At 40.9% G+C, this 17372-nt stretch overlaps 1 protein-coding gene across 4 annotated transcripts in view; it reads right to left on the reverse strand.

Annotated features, from left to right (window-relative positions):
* Window positions 1-17372, reverse strand: part of LOC136695461 (neuronal PAS domain-containing protein 3) — a 257450-nt gene that overhangs the window by 188941 nt on the left and 51137 nt on the right. For 3 of the 4 annotated variants that reach the window (XM_066669573.1, XM_066669565.1, XM_066669581.1), the window contains exon 2: window positions 13221-13319. The exons of the other annotated variant lie outside the window; for it this stretch is intronic. In XM_066669573.1, coding sequence (XP_066525670.1) covers window positions 13221-13319 — 99 coding nt within the window. The remainder of the gene's footprint in view (window positions 1-13220; window positions 13320-17372) is intronic. 4 annotated transcript variants of the gene reach the window in all.

The following is a 17372-nucleotide window of genomic DNA, read 5'->3' on the forward strand; positions in this document are numbered from 1 at the left end:
GTAAACATGATTTCAGCATTAAGACGGTATTTGTGCACACATGAATAAGCTTGTTGGATTAACTAGAAAGACCAGGAGAGAGGGTGAGTAGTGATGTGACTCAGCGTCTGGACAGTGCAGCTGAGATCAGCGTGGCTAGTCGACCTGCTAATCACGCCAGCTAAAACGCACAATACGTGCTGCTTCATTTTTTCGTGCTTTCTAGACTTATCTGAAATGATTCGGTGGCCATCCAGCTGAGATTGACCCATCTGTCTGTCTGAGACTGACTGTAAATAAGGACATGTGGGCACAACACAGTGCTTCTTTTGCTATCTTTTTAAAAGTCACCTGAAATCTGTCTATCCGTCTAAAGCTGTGCACAATGAGGGTCTTTACAAAACTAATACCACTAATGGTTCTAGACTATTGAGACAGGAGCCAGCTATATTGGACAAAATGATGTGAAAGGCGGGCCACGGTTTGAAGGAAATTGCCTGAAATTTTCCAAGATGGCGAGAAAGTGTGAGATAGCAACGCAAGAGGACAGAGGGGAAGGCGTAGCACACGTAAACGCAGCGTATCTCCCAGCAGCCTACAATGACAGGGTTCAGCCTGCACCCAAAGCAATCTAAGAGACGCTTTCACAGTGTAATCTTTCTGCCAGATTCGGCTCCTGCCTTTTATTTCCCACAGACACATTCCTTCAGCACTCCCCTCACAAAACAGTGCAAGAATACAGCACACTCAGATAAAACAGTATACTGAATGCACTGATGTGCAGATTTGCCAGAAGCTCTGTTAGCAGGCATTTGTTGGGAAACACCTATGTCCAGTCTATTGTGTCACTTAATAGAAATAGAGAATAGCACGTATATTCATAGAAATTAAATTTTTAGGAAACAGAAAAGAGATATGTTTTGTATACCTGCTCTAAAAGAGGACTGTCGATATTAAACGACAGCTGTTTTTGCTTTAGGTCAGGTGCATCGTTTCTTGAATTAAAAAAATATTTCTTTAAAAGAATAAGCTCTGCTCAGCCCAGACTCCTGGCTAATCTCAATTTATCTAAAGCCTGTGAAGTCTAGCTTTACTGCAGCCGCTCGCCGTGATGTTCCATTCGGAATGAAAGCATGATTAATCCCTGTATCTGTGCCGATGGGCCTCACTAATGGACACGGCCATTAGAGGAGCTCTGAGTAGTCGGACAAGGTAACTCATTTGCTGGACAAAATAAGTGGTTTGATTTCGATTCCCTTTACAATGATGACACATTTGGATTTCTCCAAAGTTGCATTCTGACTTTAATCATCGTAACAAGATGATTTCTAACTTTTAATTAGAGCTGAGAGTGCATGTACTGTGGGCTTCTTAGAAGGCTGGGTAATGTCCTCAGTATCAAGTACATTAGCTTGCCTTAGTGTAGCCCCAGGATGGATTCGGGCGTGTGATTAGAGCAGAGGCACTTTCATACATCAAATAACATGGACACCTCCAGATGAAGCTGGGCCAGGGCAACTTTAAAAAAAGTTAGTCAGCGGAACTTTCCAAGGTGCACATTAAATAGAAAACGAGGAGACGTTCAGGCCTGTGCTGGGGAAATATAATAGCTTCAAGTTCTTTGAGGGAAAGGCTGTGTGCACTGAAATATAAACAAGTGTTTACATAAAAGCTGTACTGTCTACAAGGGTAAATGGTCTATTGTTTATTAACAATCTAATAGCTTTCCTTGTAGCGGTCCCCCACCAAAAGCGGCCCACGTTGTCAACATCATTCCAGGCCTGATTTGCCTAACCTCGCTTTCCAGTTTTCTGATAGCAGACCTCCTGTTTACACAGCGATTTAGTTAGTGAGACTGACAGATAATTACATCAACCCTAACAGTCAAGCAAAAGCAAAAGCAAACAGCTAATACATGGAAAATAATGTTTTGACATAGCTGACTGCATTCAACATCTCATATACATCAACTCATGCTGTCAGGGTAAGGACAATTTACTTTTTTTTCTCTTGGGCTGAAACTGAAGCCACATTATTTTGCATATTCTAAGGGCTATGTTTTTGTACGTGCTTGTTTATGTAAGGGCTATATTTATATGGTAATGCAGTTGCTGAGGGTTGTCCCCTAAAAGTCATACTTAAAATTTTACAAAGGAATTAACCATAAAGCAACAAAGAATATGCATCACTGGACAAGAAAAGTCACATTATAAGCTTCCACCATCTAGTGCTAATGTTACTGATAAACACACGCTGGTAGGTGGATTGGCTACTCAAAAGTGTCCATAGGTGTGATTGTGTGTGTTGCCCTGCGAAAAACTGGTGCCCCCTCCAGGGTGTGTTCCAGCCTTGTGCTCAGTGATTCCAGGTGAGAAACCCTGAACTGGATAAGCAGTTACAGACAATGGATGAATGAATGAATATATATATGTATATATATATAATATACACGTTTATTGAAACACACATACATATTAAATATATATTCAAATGTCTTCTGGCGATAGTCAAGTATTTTGAATTTCAGTCCAACATCTAGTTTTGCTAATGAACACTTCATTTATTTAAATCTTATTTAAATGAGCTGCTGATGGAGTTTAACAAGTCCATGCAATTGCTGGAGTGGATGAAGTGGTCAGGAATCAAACCTGTGTGTTTCCAACTTAAACATTAATTACTTTAAAGAATCATTTTTGTGGCAAAATAAAACCTTTTAAACAGTTTTCACAGGTACCTACTGCACACTGCAATATACACACTGAGAAATGACTCTTAAGTGATATATGAATATGTTTTTAATTATTAAAACCTCCAGTGAATAACTGACTTAATTGAATGTCTAATAATAGTAATAATAAAAGATTAGTGTGGAACACATTTGGCCTCAACAAGTGCTAAAGCATTGCTCAAACTCAGTTACTGAGTAATCACAAAACACGTTGTGCTATTTGGGCCAGCCGTGATAAAGCGAGTCCATCAGTGGAGCGAGAACCAGACACCAAAGCCTCCACGCTGCGGCCCGGTGGCTGAGGCGTCCCCAGGCTTTAATAAGCATAGCTTGCTGTGGACGTTGCTAAGCCAAGGCGCTTTAGCTCTGTGCATAATAGTGGAGGAGGAGGCTGCTCTCGCAGCTCGAGAGGCCATTACCTGAGCCAGCGTGCTTCTCCAAGCACAGCACCGCTAGCCACCATGTTTATTCATGACACAAGCAGCGAGACCTGCAAGGTGACTACCTGTCAGGAGCTGGCAGCCTCGCCCAGCGCTCTCTCCATGATTCCATCTGATAGATGAGAGGGGTTGGCTGCTGCACACACCAGTGTATGTGTGTATGTGAATGGAGAGAAAGGGGGGGGGAGAGGAGCGATCTGGGGCTAATTCACACACATTATGGAGAACAGGCTGTAATGTGTAAGCGCAGTGTTTTCTACGAGGAGCGCCAGGTTCACTCATACAGGCACTTCAACTGAGGGGAGAACCTGCAGCTGCCAGCACCGTGTAAGCTCATATCTGCAGCCAAGTGCTGAAACAAGGGTTAAATCCAGCTCAGTTTTCCTCAGTATTCCTCTATATGTCCAGACAATGGGCAAATATGACTTTAAAACTCTATGTATCTGAGATCTGAGTAACTTTTTTTCCTGTTCTAACACTCAAACAATATCGGACCTCTGTTAAGGTACTGATCAACTTGTCCTCATAAAAGTTACAGTGGAAAATCTGACATCACAAAGCAGCAAACAACACAAACAAGTCAGTGCTATACTGAGAAAGTGATAAATGCAAAGCCAAGCAAATAACACTAAATCAATCAAACAATGTTTGATAAAATGAGCAAGTAAACATTCTCTGTAAATAAAAACGGCTATAGCTGCCATGACTTAATCACACTGAACAACAGGCTACTCTGAAATGCAGCACCTTCCTTCAGGTGATAGAGTCCCAGCCAACAGCACGGTCAAACCCACCCAGCTCTGACGACTCGCTGCCTTTTTAATCTTATCTTGTTAATATTTTAGAAAAAGCTTACAGGCATATGAATCAATTAATTATGGCTGGTATGCAGCTCATGAATAGTGCACATGGACTGCGCCAAATACACATGTCAATCACGGCTCAGCAACAGCTGGGTAATTACTGCCGTCCACATCTAAAGACGGCTGCAATGCCACACTCAAAGAATGTTGTTGCTCCAGGCTTACGCATTACAGATTACATGGACCTGGATGAACTTAATTTGACTTTGATCTTAATTTTTCAAAAACATTAAATTAAAAGTTCCCAGGCTCCCTCATGCTGGACAGAGAGGAATTAATAATATACATTAAAATAATGTGGGTCTGGAGCACGGGAGGAGAAAGAGTTTACCTTCTGTTAATTGATTTTTTTTGGGGAGGTAGCTGGCACATGCTGTGTGCAATAGGAGCGTGTTAGAGTAAATGCATCATTAAAGAACGTTCATGCTCATTTAAGCATTAGGAACATAACACAGCACAAAAGTCTACTGCATTCGTTGCAATGGCAAAAGAGAAAGACATAAGCAAACAAACAAGTTCCCATATTATGTTCACTAAATCTGTAATGCAGGAAGTTCTGAAATGCTAGTGTGTACATATTTTCAGTGTGTATCTATTTACTGGTAAGACTCAGAGGGGAAGACTATGCACAGCAGGCCTAGAGACTCTGTTCATGGTGATAACCGCTCTCACTCTCTCTCTCTCTCTCTCTCTCTCTCTCTCTCTCTGTTGTGTTTTCTTTCTAGTGAACTACATATTCTCCCATCTCATACAGAATTTGCACTGTGGATCCAATTGATTTATGCTTCACATGGCACAGAAAGGGAGCTAAACAAACCAGAATCTGTGTATGACTGAACATCTCAGTCAAAATGGAGGGAGACAGAAACAAATAAAGCAGGCACGTAACTAGACGTATAATTTTTTGGCTCAGTGCTGTTGTTATTTAATATGTGGAATTAAAGAAGTGTGAATACGCCCCAACATTAATTGTCAGTCAAGCCCAGAAGTAGCAACCAAGCAAGTCGGCATTCGAGGTAGCACTGTTAGCGGTGTGATGTTGCAGCCTGCCAGGCGGAGGGTTTAGCGATTGAGAGATCGCAGGAGCTCCAGCGTCTGTTCTCGGTGTCAGTGGGCCGTGATATTGAGACGGCGAGGGGTGTGAGGCGGCAGAGAGGGGGAAGGCGAGGGTGGGATCAAAACCCCTCTCTCACCACCCACCCAACGCCTGTATCAGTGGGCAACCTGCACTTCAAAAGCTGTCACTAGCGTCCTGAGGCTGGCTGGGAGAAGCAGAGGGGACGAGTGGCAGCCCTGTCCCACAGACAGGGGGCAGACAGGGTCAGGGTGAGAGCACTAAGCCCTGCTGTTCCTGCACACACCCACCCACCCAACAGCAGCAGAACCCCTACCCCCACCACCTCTATCACTACCACCACCACCACCACCTATTCTCTACTCTCCAGGAAATCTATACCATTCATAATTTACACACGCACAGACAAAAGAAACAGGTAGATGAAAAAAATGAAAAGAAAGCAGTTAAATAATTGAATGCTAGGCACCTTTACTAAAAAAAATAAAGAACAGAATTCATATATCTCACCATTCTGGGAGAGAGAAAAAGTAGGTCAGAAAAAGAGAAAACATCAAAGAGAGAAACTTGCAACAAAGTCATATATACCAAGAGTAAGCTCATACAATGTTCAAAACATATCACTCAGAACACGCACACATCATGCCCGCCCATCACCAAAAAAGAATAGTGAAAAAATAAAAGTCATATCAGAGATGGACAGAGACACTCTCCACAAACGTTGCTGCTAGGTGAACCGAATGCTAACATGGCTAGCCATCATAATACAGTCATCACGAATCAATACAAATGTGCTTAACAACCTGCTTCATAGTCGCTGACATTTTGTGCTAATGTGCTCCATATTCAGGCCATTAGCATGTTAGCTGGGTGTGCGAGTGTGTGCTTAGCAGTGCCATCTCATTGTGCACTGCTCATTTGGTAAAAGCCATCCTGCTGCTCCCTCTGAGGTTAAGTGCAATGGGTCCAGCACGCAGCAGGGAAGATTATAAAGCACCCTGTAAACCCCCACCATCCTCAACAATTCCAAACCTAACACCATACTTGCCTACTACAATAATATCCAGACCACACTCCAAACCACCGAGCTAAAAGAGTAGCGCTCCTGTCAAAGCTTTAAAGAGACAGAATGAGTGAGAGAGAGAAACTGGTGAAAAAGGAAGAGGTACAAAATGAATTATAGAGGGAGATAATTCAGTGCATACTCACGCCCCATCAGTACAGTACAATATTAATTAGTGTTACATTTATTAACTCTTAGAAGCTACAGCTATCACCCGCAATAACAAGAACATGGTTTAATTGAGCATTAATTATTTCTCAATTGTAGTTTATTAAACCTAGCCTCAATAATGTCGTTTGCAGAGAGAATTCTAGATATAAAATGTGATATCAAATTTGTGTTCTTAGGTAGAAGAATATGATGAATTTACCTGTGCTAAAACTACCTTTTCATATTTCAAGTCCCTGCAAGTCTCAATGAAGAAAGCTGGAAATGCATTAACAAATGATAATTGAAAAAGTAAGTAAATTAATTGTGTAATTAATATTTATTAAGGCAGTAGTAGAACAAAAGAAATATCATTCTAAGCTTTGACAGTGTCTATCTCAGTCATTTCAGGAGAAAATAACACTGGTTTATACTTCTGCAAAATCCACAATTTGTCTCTGTGAAGTGTCATAGGCAGCGGTTCTTATATACAGGTGTCAAGCAGCATATTATAATGCAGCGCTTACCAAAGGGAGTGATGGGGGATGGGGCACTACAGGGGTGCAAAGCAAGGCAAATGTGTGAGGCATATCTGAGCACTGTTAGCACTGTGTTGGAGTGGGGGGCTTGAGGGACGGCAGAAAGAGTTTGGCAACAACTGTTTTGTGCCCACCCTGCTACTTGTGCCACTGATGACATAACTTAAATATGTTACAAAACAATGGTAAATAATTATTAATCAACTCAATAGAAAATAATTAAAAAACAAGTAAGGAAGAGAAAAAAGTGAAAAATATACATAACAATAAAATAATTTAAAAAAGATCAGATTTCTTGAACAATACGAGTCTAAATAGGAAATTAACCAACATAATTAAACTAAAATGAAGGAAGAGTGGGGCTTTTCCACTGAATCAAAATAATCAGAATAAATGGTTGGGACAGAAGAATCTGTAGGTGATAAACCAAACATAGCAACCAAGGGACATGGTTCAATGTTCAAGTCAAGTATAAAGGAAAAGCAGCTAAATACAGAATGCCAAATAGAAAAGAAAGCAGGGCAAAGCCAAAACATATGAAATAATGCAGCTGTAGCTTGGGAACATCAATCACAAAGATTATTGAGATTTGGGTTCATCTTAGCAAGTTTAACCTTTGTCCAGTAGACTCAATTAACCAACTTTAACTGAATATGGCTGTGTCTAGCACATATTGAGGAAGAATGAATGCAGTGGTTTATCTTATCCCAATCATCCTTCTCAAAAGTGAACTGTAGCTCCTGTTCCCACTGTTGTTTAGGATGAGATCCATGAGTGGGGGCTAAAGCAAATATCAAATTGTATAATTTAGAGATAATAATTTTAGCGTTAGCATCAATTTCCAAAATATCATCAAGGGGTGATTTTGAGGGTGTGTTGGGAAAATCTATTAAAGCGTTTCTAACAATTTAGAATTTGCAAGAATCTGAAGAAATTAGATTTAAGAAAGGGAAATTGGGCACTGAACTGTGTGAAACTACAAAATGTACCATCAGCATAAAGGTCTCAGGGAACAACTGTTTTAACGTAATCTTCAGACTAGAAAAATTCAGTACAAGTATTGTTTGGGCCTAATAACCACGGGTACTCAATAGTCATTCAGATATTTCTTGACACTCAGCTCTGCAGATCCACACAATGCATAGTTGAAATACTGGAGGTTTACACATGTTACACTAGCCCAGGATTCTCTTCTTTGCTTCGTGACAGATATGTTTACGTGGATCTTCACAGAAATAGAAACCAGCTTTTAAACTGCATGTAAGAGAGAATGCAGGTAAAATTCCAGTCTGACCCAAGCCCAATGTGAAAGAATGTCAGGAAAAACTCAGGAATCAAAAATCTGAAATAAAATGGGAAATATGAGTGAATTTCAAAGTATGCACAGCTAGTGGTACATGAATCTGTATAAGAGCACCACTTCATTCTTCTACGTCTACACATACAATCACACACAAAACCATATTCAAAAATCCAGCTGCTGCTTACAGTTGATTAGTTTCTCTCCCACTCTCTCCCTCCCTGCTTCTTCTACACTTCTGCTTCAGTTGTGTTTGGTATCTCTGGGCTGCTCTAAACAGGACAATCCATTCCCTCTGTTCATCAGACCACTACCTGTACTGACCACTCAATATCTATGTCCAGTCACTGTAAACACAAACAGCTTTCCTTTCATGCTATTACATCAGGCCTTCCCTTCTCTCATTGTGTTTGTGTGTGTGTGTGTGTGTGTCTGTGTGCAAGTGGGGGATGAAGCATGCTCTCCTGTGTGAGCTGCAGCTCCTGCTCTTCTGAGCGACAGTGAGGCGACGGCTGAAATGCTGGCGTCTAACCTGAAGTATGGAAGTTTGCAGCTGCATAAATAAAATCCCCATGGCAACTAAATGTGGATGGAGATAAGAGAGAGGGGAGGATTTATGCGTTTTCTGAGCTGTCATGCCCTAAAGAGCCTCCTCAGGCAAAGCAGGCCACCTGCCACACACTATATTAAACCAAAGTCTTCAGTCTTGCCTCCCTCTCTCACTCTAGTTCTTTCCCTCTCTCTCTCACCCCCCCTAATAGGCTGTTTCTTTTCCTCCAGAACACAAGCATGTAGCCGTTGGTCTGGGATAGAGACATGCTTTTATAAAGAACTAGGGAGAATTTCTTTCATCCAGTGGTTTACACTTGTCATAGCTGAAAAGCACCAAAAGAAGAAAAACCTGAGGTGATGTAACAAAGGCCAGTAATAAACCACAGAGCTATAAGTGAAGCCACAAAAGTCCTAATCACTTTGAGAAATGTGAAACAAATATGTTAGTTTTTACTATAAATGTATTACAATCCTGTAACAACAAGGGCATAATATAACATGAAATACAGACAAGTGGTAAAATTCTGTTAGAAATGGCAATTGTAAGTTAGCATGTTTGAATTTGTTAGCACATTACCATTTGTTAGTGCAATAAGAGCTGTTTCATTTTAATAATTAAAATAAACAACTATTGCCATGCCTAAATATGATCTGAAAGTGTTAGTTCCATGTAAAAAAACAGTTTATTAAAAGGGAAAAAGAACAACAAAAAAAGTCTGTGATGAGTGGCCCACTTTTTAGAGGCAAATGTGACAAGGGGCAGTATCTATCACTGTTTGCAGTTCATCAAAACAATAACAAATCTAGGATATTAAGGGTTAACCAAGACTACTATGCTGCTGCACTGCTGCAATGTTTTACAGTTTATTCTGATCAGCTGAAAGGAGGGAAAAAGGAGAAGAAACAGACATGACAAAGAAACAAGCATATGTATAATGTGTGTGTGTGTGTGTGTGTGTGTGTGTGTGTGTGTGTGTGTTTGTGTGAGAGAGAGAGATATGGAGGCAGACGGCTTAATCCCAGTGAGTGTCTAGCTGTGTGTAGGGCCAGAGGTCCCATCAGGCCTGAGAGGGCCGGACCAGTGTGTGTGTGTGTAAGAGAAAGCGCTGGGCTCAGTAACGAGGAGAGACAGGTGTGCGGCTGCCCCTCAGCCCCACTGAGGCCTCACGCTGGCCCCTCACTGCAGGGGAGGTGGCCGTCCCTCTACAGCCCTCTCCACACGGCCATTTATCTCCATTTCAGCCTGCCCCCGTGCAGCCTGCTCAAACAGCACTTAAACTAAATAACCCTGCTGGAATTCAGACCCTCTCTCATCAGAGCGGGACACTGCAGCACACCGGCCGGCCACACTGGCTTCCCCTGTCTGACAGCAGAGCTGTGTGTCCACCGCCTCCAGGGACAAGGACACTACTGTATTATATAGTGTACCAACAATACAGACAACACACAATACAGCACACTGTGAGTGTCCAGAGAAAATCCTATATTCCCTCTGAAATATTCCTGCATGAAAAAAATGCATTCTCATCTTCATAATCTTACTGTAATCTTTGAAACCTTGCAGTATTAAATATTCATTTGGCATAATATGATCAGACACCGTGTTAATAGACAGCAAGTGTTTGGACTGATACGCTATTCAAAAGTCAGAGGCCATACCAATGGTATTTTGTGCAGAAGTCAGAGACCATTCTTTATCCTTCCTCTGATTTCCAGTCAAAACAGCCATCACTGAGCCCTGAGGCGTCTTTAACATCAAGTCTGAGAGACTGTGATTTTCATTCGAGTCACTTGGATTTTCTGCATACAATTTGGCTGTCCAATCAGAGCACTATGTGTCTGTTCCTTATCTTGCTTGTGACAGGAAACACAACTTAAACAACTGGTGAAAATATAAGAAGAGCTGTGGTGATGAGAACTTTAAAACAATAAAAGAACAGGTGCTGGTGTTTTTTTGTGCGTGAATTTTAGCTGTTATTACAACTGTTCATCCATCCATTCATTATCTGTAAGCGCTTATCCAGTTCAGGGTCGCGGTGGGTCCAGAGCCTACCTGGAATCATTGGGCGCAAGGCGGGAACACACACTAGAGGGGGCGCCAGTCCTTCACAGGGTGACACACACACACACACACACTCACACATTCACTCACACCTATGGTCACTTTTGAGTCGCCAGTCAACCTACCAACGTGTGTTTTTGGACTGTGGAAGGAAACCAGAGCACCCGGAGGAAACCGGAGCACCCGGAGAAAACCCACACGGACACAGGGAGAACACACCAACTCCTCACAGACAGTCACCTGGAGCAGGAATCGAACCCACAACCTCGAGGTCCCTGGAGCTGTGTGACTGCGACACTAACATGCTGTGCCACCGTGCCACCCCCAACTGTTAAAGATGTTTATCAAATTTTTATTTGATAAAGAACCTGAAGTCTGAACTTCGGAGGCATGGAAAAAGTATTCAGTTGTTGAGGCTTTTGTGTATTTTTTATTTATTTTTGCTAAATGTATGTTTTACCTTCTTTCTTAAAACACTAAAATATCTTCACTAGCAGTCATCATTAGTTGCTCTGACTGATAATAAACCAAATGGAGGCTGGCCTCTGTCTTTTGCACAGTACTAGAAAATTTGGCAGTGTGGTAATATTTCTACTTATTTGTAAGTGCAATATGAAATCTAATACGAAATATGGCCTGAACTTGGATTTTATTAAAAGCAGACTGGTGAATCCATGATTAAAGGCTGGCTTTTAATTAATTAAACTAAATTATTTACATTCACTGGATGCCTTCACACATGAAAGCACCACAGCACATTCATCTGGAACATCTGAATTTGGTCAGGATGCTTCTCAGCGTGTGTTTTCTATAAGGGTTCTTTGAACAATTTGTGCGTGCAAATGCCAATATTGTAATAACAACGTATGAACAACATTAAGAGCATAAGACAGTGCCATGCTGTCCCAACTTTAGGAGCAGTGGGGCACAGGCAGGCATGCTAACCTATTTAAATAGTGTTAGGATTAAGAGTCTCTAATCGATTCTATTGGACAGGTATTTATAATAATATTAGGATGGTTCAGATTATTGGTGAACAAGCTCATGAACATTTAAAGGATAGGTCTCTCAAGTCCTTTTGAATGGACAGTGAAGGAAGTGGATGCCAGCATGTTGCTCATTGGCTTGGCAGGGTTGGCATTGTGCTTTTGTTAGCTGGAATGCTTTCAGAGAGGGATAAAAGGTGAAAATCTGTTTAGTGGCATTATGCCACACTTAAAGCGTTAAAGCGTGAACTGTGTGGAGGGAAAGAAGGGGGGAGACAGAGAGAGGGGGGTGAGAGAGAGTGAGAAAGAGAAGGAGACAGCGAGAGAAAGAGAGATGATAGAACAGGTTAGGCATTGACGACAGCACAGGCAGATCCTCTGTTATGTATTGTGGCAGTTAATGTATCAGGAGCGGAGGGTGGTAGTACTAATAGTACTAAATACACCACATGATGAGCTATTAGAGGAGGCTTTTTGTGAAAGTGATAAATAAATCCTCTTTAGTCAGTGTGACAGTAATCCCAATGCCCCTGTGCTTTAATTCCTCACCAATCCATCAACCGGCACCAGGGTATTAGCAGCACGGCATATTCCAAAATCTCTTTCATTCTACTGTACTGCAAAGGCACTGAGAACTTCAAGTATTCCATAAATGAAACATGGCTTGCCAAACCATCAGAATAACTCTCACTGGAATATGAAAAGACTACACTTCCCACAATGCACTGCTATAATGATTATGAGTCTGAGATTGGTCATCATTGGACCTCCTCTTTCTGCAGAGGGCCATTGTTCATCAGCGCTCAGAGCAATAAGGCTAGCCTTAATAAGCCCATTACTTATTGGATTTTTCTTGGCAATGAAATAAGTCAGTTGAACTGCTGTTGCTCAGAAGCAATAATACTTGTTTTTGATCAATTAACTATGTCCTTGTGAAAAGTGAGAATTACTCAAAAAATGCCACTGATGCTGTTGTGCCTCTCAGACTTATGCCAAATCAATCCATTAAAATAAAACATTTTACTCACGCTTCATGTTGTAGTAAAGCCAGGAAGAAATCTATCTGTGTTCTCGTCCATCTCATGTCTGAAACTATTCTCAAAATGTATAGCTAACTAAACAATGGTTAGAAATCCACTGAATTCAATTTCTCAACTGAGCAGTGAATAACAAATTGGTGAATTAGAATGAATATGGGAAAAATAATCTGCAAATTAGTTAATCTCTGGTAGAGAAACATAAGACTTCAGTATCAATTACAATTCAATTAGTATACTTTCATTACTATTATAGCTTATGTAGAGGAGTTATGTGCATTTGTGTGTGTGTGTGCGTGTGTATTATATGGTCAGTTCAGGAAAAAAGAAACCACACCAAACCATCCTGGCCGTCACAGTTGGTGTGATGTGTTGCTAAGCTGAGTTCTCTATTGGCTCTGGCAGGCCAGAGGGCAGGGCAGTGAGAGGGGGAGAAGGGGTGGAGTTACCATGGTGATGAGGTATGTTGTTGCCCTCCAAGGTGAAGTGTCTTGGGCCTAGTGGCTGAACAGGAGCTGGCATTAGCTGGCCTCTCCCAGTAAGGGTCGCTGTGGAGAAATGTGGAAAAGCTCTTAAACGCTATACTGGAACCAAGAGCCGGCACCCGTCCCTTCCCAACCTTCACAAACTTCAGCTTTAAAGAAAACACCCCTTACTGGTTTAGTCATGTATTTCACAGTAATTAACTGTACGGAAATACTCAGCTTTAAATCACTCTTTTTACGTGTGTGTCTTGAAAAGAATACTGCAGTGTTTCTCCATTCAAACTTCTGAAATCTGCTGCATCCACAACTAGTAATTAGTAATCACAGACAATGATTTCCCTGTGACCTAATAAAGAACCAAAGAAAATAATCTGCTGAAATTATTAATAGTCACTTTGGCTTCCCCTATATATGTTTTGAGTCAAAATGTTTTTCAGTTTTAGCTTTTCCAAATGTGTCAAATTTATGGTTCAAGGTAACTTTATGCTATAGGAGCAACAGATAGACATTTGGTTGAAAAACACTGGAGCATACCTTCAATGCACTGTGTAAAAATACTGGTAGAAGACAATGCAACAGGTTAAAAAGTGAAAAAGTGAAGCGATTTAACATAAACACATAATAGTTTTACATTGCAATGTATATTCTTGCCTGGGAATGAGAAGTGATGTTAATGGTGATGATAATATGGGGTAATGGTTGATTGTGTGTCTAACTGAAAAGATAAAATGTTGATTGGTATTTTATTAATCAACAACAGAACCAGTGAAATATTAGCATACAGAATGCTGAAGCTCACCTTGATTTATTGATGTGTGATTTGGAAAAAAAAGACACCAATGTATGCAATACAATTTCTTCTATTAATATTGTTGAGTTCCTGCTGGGGAAACGACTCAATATGCAAAACTCAGGTAGTACAATGCATTTGTTTTTCTAATGTACAATATGCTTGTACGTAATTAATTCACTAAAACTACTTGAAAGCTCCAAAGCACACAAGTTTGTAGCGTAGATATGCAGATGGAATCCACGGCAGCCACTAGAATTTTTATTGTTTAATGAAAATAAGAGTATTTTTCAAATCTGTGGTTTAACCACAATAGATATCTTTGCCAAATTTTCCATTAGAGACATATGATTAGTAGCCTGGGCTTTTTGTTGTGTTGCTGTGGAGCTGATAGTGCAGTGTAATTATTGAGTCTGCTCTAATCTCTGCTCGCGCTCATGTTTCTGTTACATGTATTCAGTCCCTGCTCTTACACTCTAAAGAGCTTTTATTGGTTAAGGGGTCCTTCATGGGAAGCTACAAAACAGCAGAGACTGTTCAGAAGGAAAGCATTAATAAGGATGGATTGATACTGGTCTGTGGGAATGCTTCTCTAACTGATAACTCTTTTGCCCTGAGACTGATGTCTGGCGATTTACAAATTTCTGCACTGCCACAAGTAATTTAACACAATAAATTCTCCTCTAGGTACAGAGTGTGAGATACAGTTCTTAGCCTACTGTTTAAACCATAAACATCAAAACTCAAATGAAATGTGAGGAAAAACATCCCTATTATTTTTATTTCCACCTTTCTTGATTAAACACTGCCACTTTAAATGTTTTAGAGTAGGTCTTTCAGTTAAAATCCCTGGAATAGGGCAAACGTAATCCACTATACACATAATTGGTTGGCTACGGATGGGTAGATTTAAACATATTGCTAACATGTCTGTTTAATAGTTCAAAGGTTTTCTGAAATGCAAATAAATAAATAAATGTGATGGTTAATTTGATTTATTAAGCCTGTAGTTCAGCTCATAAAATATGCAATAAGATTTTGTTTCTGGAAAATTTGGATTTTTGGTAAAATGCAATAAAAATAAGAATCCATTGTTTGCTGATTCTCTTGAACCATTTACGTTTCTCTTGAAATGTTGCATTATTTTAAATATTTTGGCTCAACAACTTGATTGCGTTTTTGTAAATATAACCAAATTATGAATTCCATTGCAGTAACAAACTCAGAGTTGTGTGAGGGGAAAAATAGGAGTGCAAAGTTTAGAGAATATTCAAAAGTTACACTGTTTTGAAACATATCTCAATAAGAGAGTGAATATAACAGGTGTAAACATGAGTGTCCACTAAATGTTATGTCTTTCACTATGTACTGTATCTAATTATTTGAACCATTTGAGTCAGGGAGTCTACATTGTGTAATCTCTGGCTGTGAAGAGCCTGTGTAATCTCAGGTTGTGAAGGGCAAGCCAGGAAACCACTGTTGAATGTGCATGACCTTCAAACCCTCAGATGGCACTGCATGAAAAACAGTCATGTTACTGTGATAAATAAAGTCATATGGGCTTATGGGTATTCCAAAACCAATGTCACTTAATACAGTCCACTGGTCCATCAAGAAATGCAAGCTGAAACACTAAAGCAAGGAGAAAGCCATACATCAAATTTATGCTGAAATGCCACTGAGTTTGTGGGCTCAGTTCAGATAGCCGAAAGACAGTTCACATGTGTGTGCAGTGATGGCCAAAGGAGTCCACATTTCAGCCAACGGTGAAAAGAGGCCAAAGCCTACGTTTGTCATGGTATGGGAGTGGGTCGGTGCTCATGAAATGGCTGCCTTGCATGTGAGAATGTACCACTAATACAGAGGTTTATACTGGGATTTTAGGGAGATTTTCATTCTGCACAGGCTTCGTATAAAAAGGCTTCGTATAAACAGAGTATGTTTGCTTGACTGTCCTATCTGCAGTCCAGCTGTATCTACTATCCCACAAAATGAAGAGAATCAGACAACAGCGACGAAGACTGTTGAGCAGCTGAAGTCTTGAATCAAGCAAAGACGGGCAAAAATTCTATCTGCAAAAATTCAATAACTAGCATCCTCTGTTTGTAAATACATACGGAAAAAAGAAACGTTTCATAATACGGAGATAAACATGACATAGTCTTCAAACCTGAGTGTGTTGTGTTACAGTGAAAACATCTGAAAGTTTTGTTTGTACATTTGTCTGTGAACTAAATGTTCAATAAATGTTTGTGGATACCACAGAAATTAAAAAAATTAATTGGATACTTGTTTGTTGGGTATTCCAATAATCAAAACTTCACAAATTATAGTAATGAATAAAAATAATACAAATTAATAAACTAATTCTTATTGATATTTCAGGAATTAATATAGGTCTTCTCTGAACTGTCTGAGTGAGTTCCTCACTGCCCAGAATAATGACACTGTGCCTTTAACGTATACACACACAAACACACACATAAACCTCCACATCACTATATGGGCTTATTTTGATATTGTTGCGAGGCTGTAAGGGGCCCTGTATATTGCAGACAGCGGTGGAAGATTTGGTCCATTTTTCAAAGCCGACTACATTACCCCTGTAGAAGGCATTCTTTTGAAATCATACCCTTTTTCCCCCCGCACATGTTGGGGAAACTAATCCGCGCCTGGTGCATTGTACTCCATAAAATGCTCCGATGTGGCCTTTCCTGCGATTTCCAGGGAATCGAGTGTGGTGATTGAAAACGTGTCAGCAGGGCCTGCTCATACAAACAGCCCTGCTGACCCCAGTGCTGTTCCAACAGCCAGCCCAACAAGCACTGAATGCGGACTGATTCGCGTTCTGGAGGCTGGGCTGGGGGGCCACTGAGGCCCAACTGCACAGCCGTTCTGGCATGCACACACGCGCATGCACACACACACAAAGACATACATACATACATACATACATACATACATGGCCCCCTTACTCATCACTGAGCAGAGCACACACACTCACACTGCTGCTCAGCAGCTCGCTAATAAGCGTTAGAGAATGGTTATCCGACAGGATGGAGGTGTTTCTGAGCAGAGCGGCATGCTCCACAGAGCAGGAAGAGAGGAGGTGAGCAAGGGGGGGAAAAAGAAGCAGAGAGAGAGAGAGAGAGAGAGAGAATGAGGTCTGCAGGGGAGATGGGAGTGGATATTTTCCATCTCTGCTATTCTAACAGCATTCAGCACACACTCTAACAAAAGCTGTGAGCTCACTGGGGCTGGATCACAGCACGGTTAGGCCCTCACTGAGTCGCTGAGAGAAAAGCCAAGCAAAGTCCTCATCCTCA

The sequence above is a fragment of the Hoplias malabaricus genome, chromosome 1, assembly GCF_029633855.1.
Source record: "Hoplias malabaricus isolate fHopMal1 chromosome 1, fHopMal1.hap1, whole genome shotgun sequence".
Taxonomy (NCBI): Eukaryota; Metazoa; Chordata; class Actinopteri; order Characiformes; family Erythrinidae; genus Hoplias; species Hoplias malabaricus.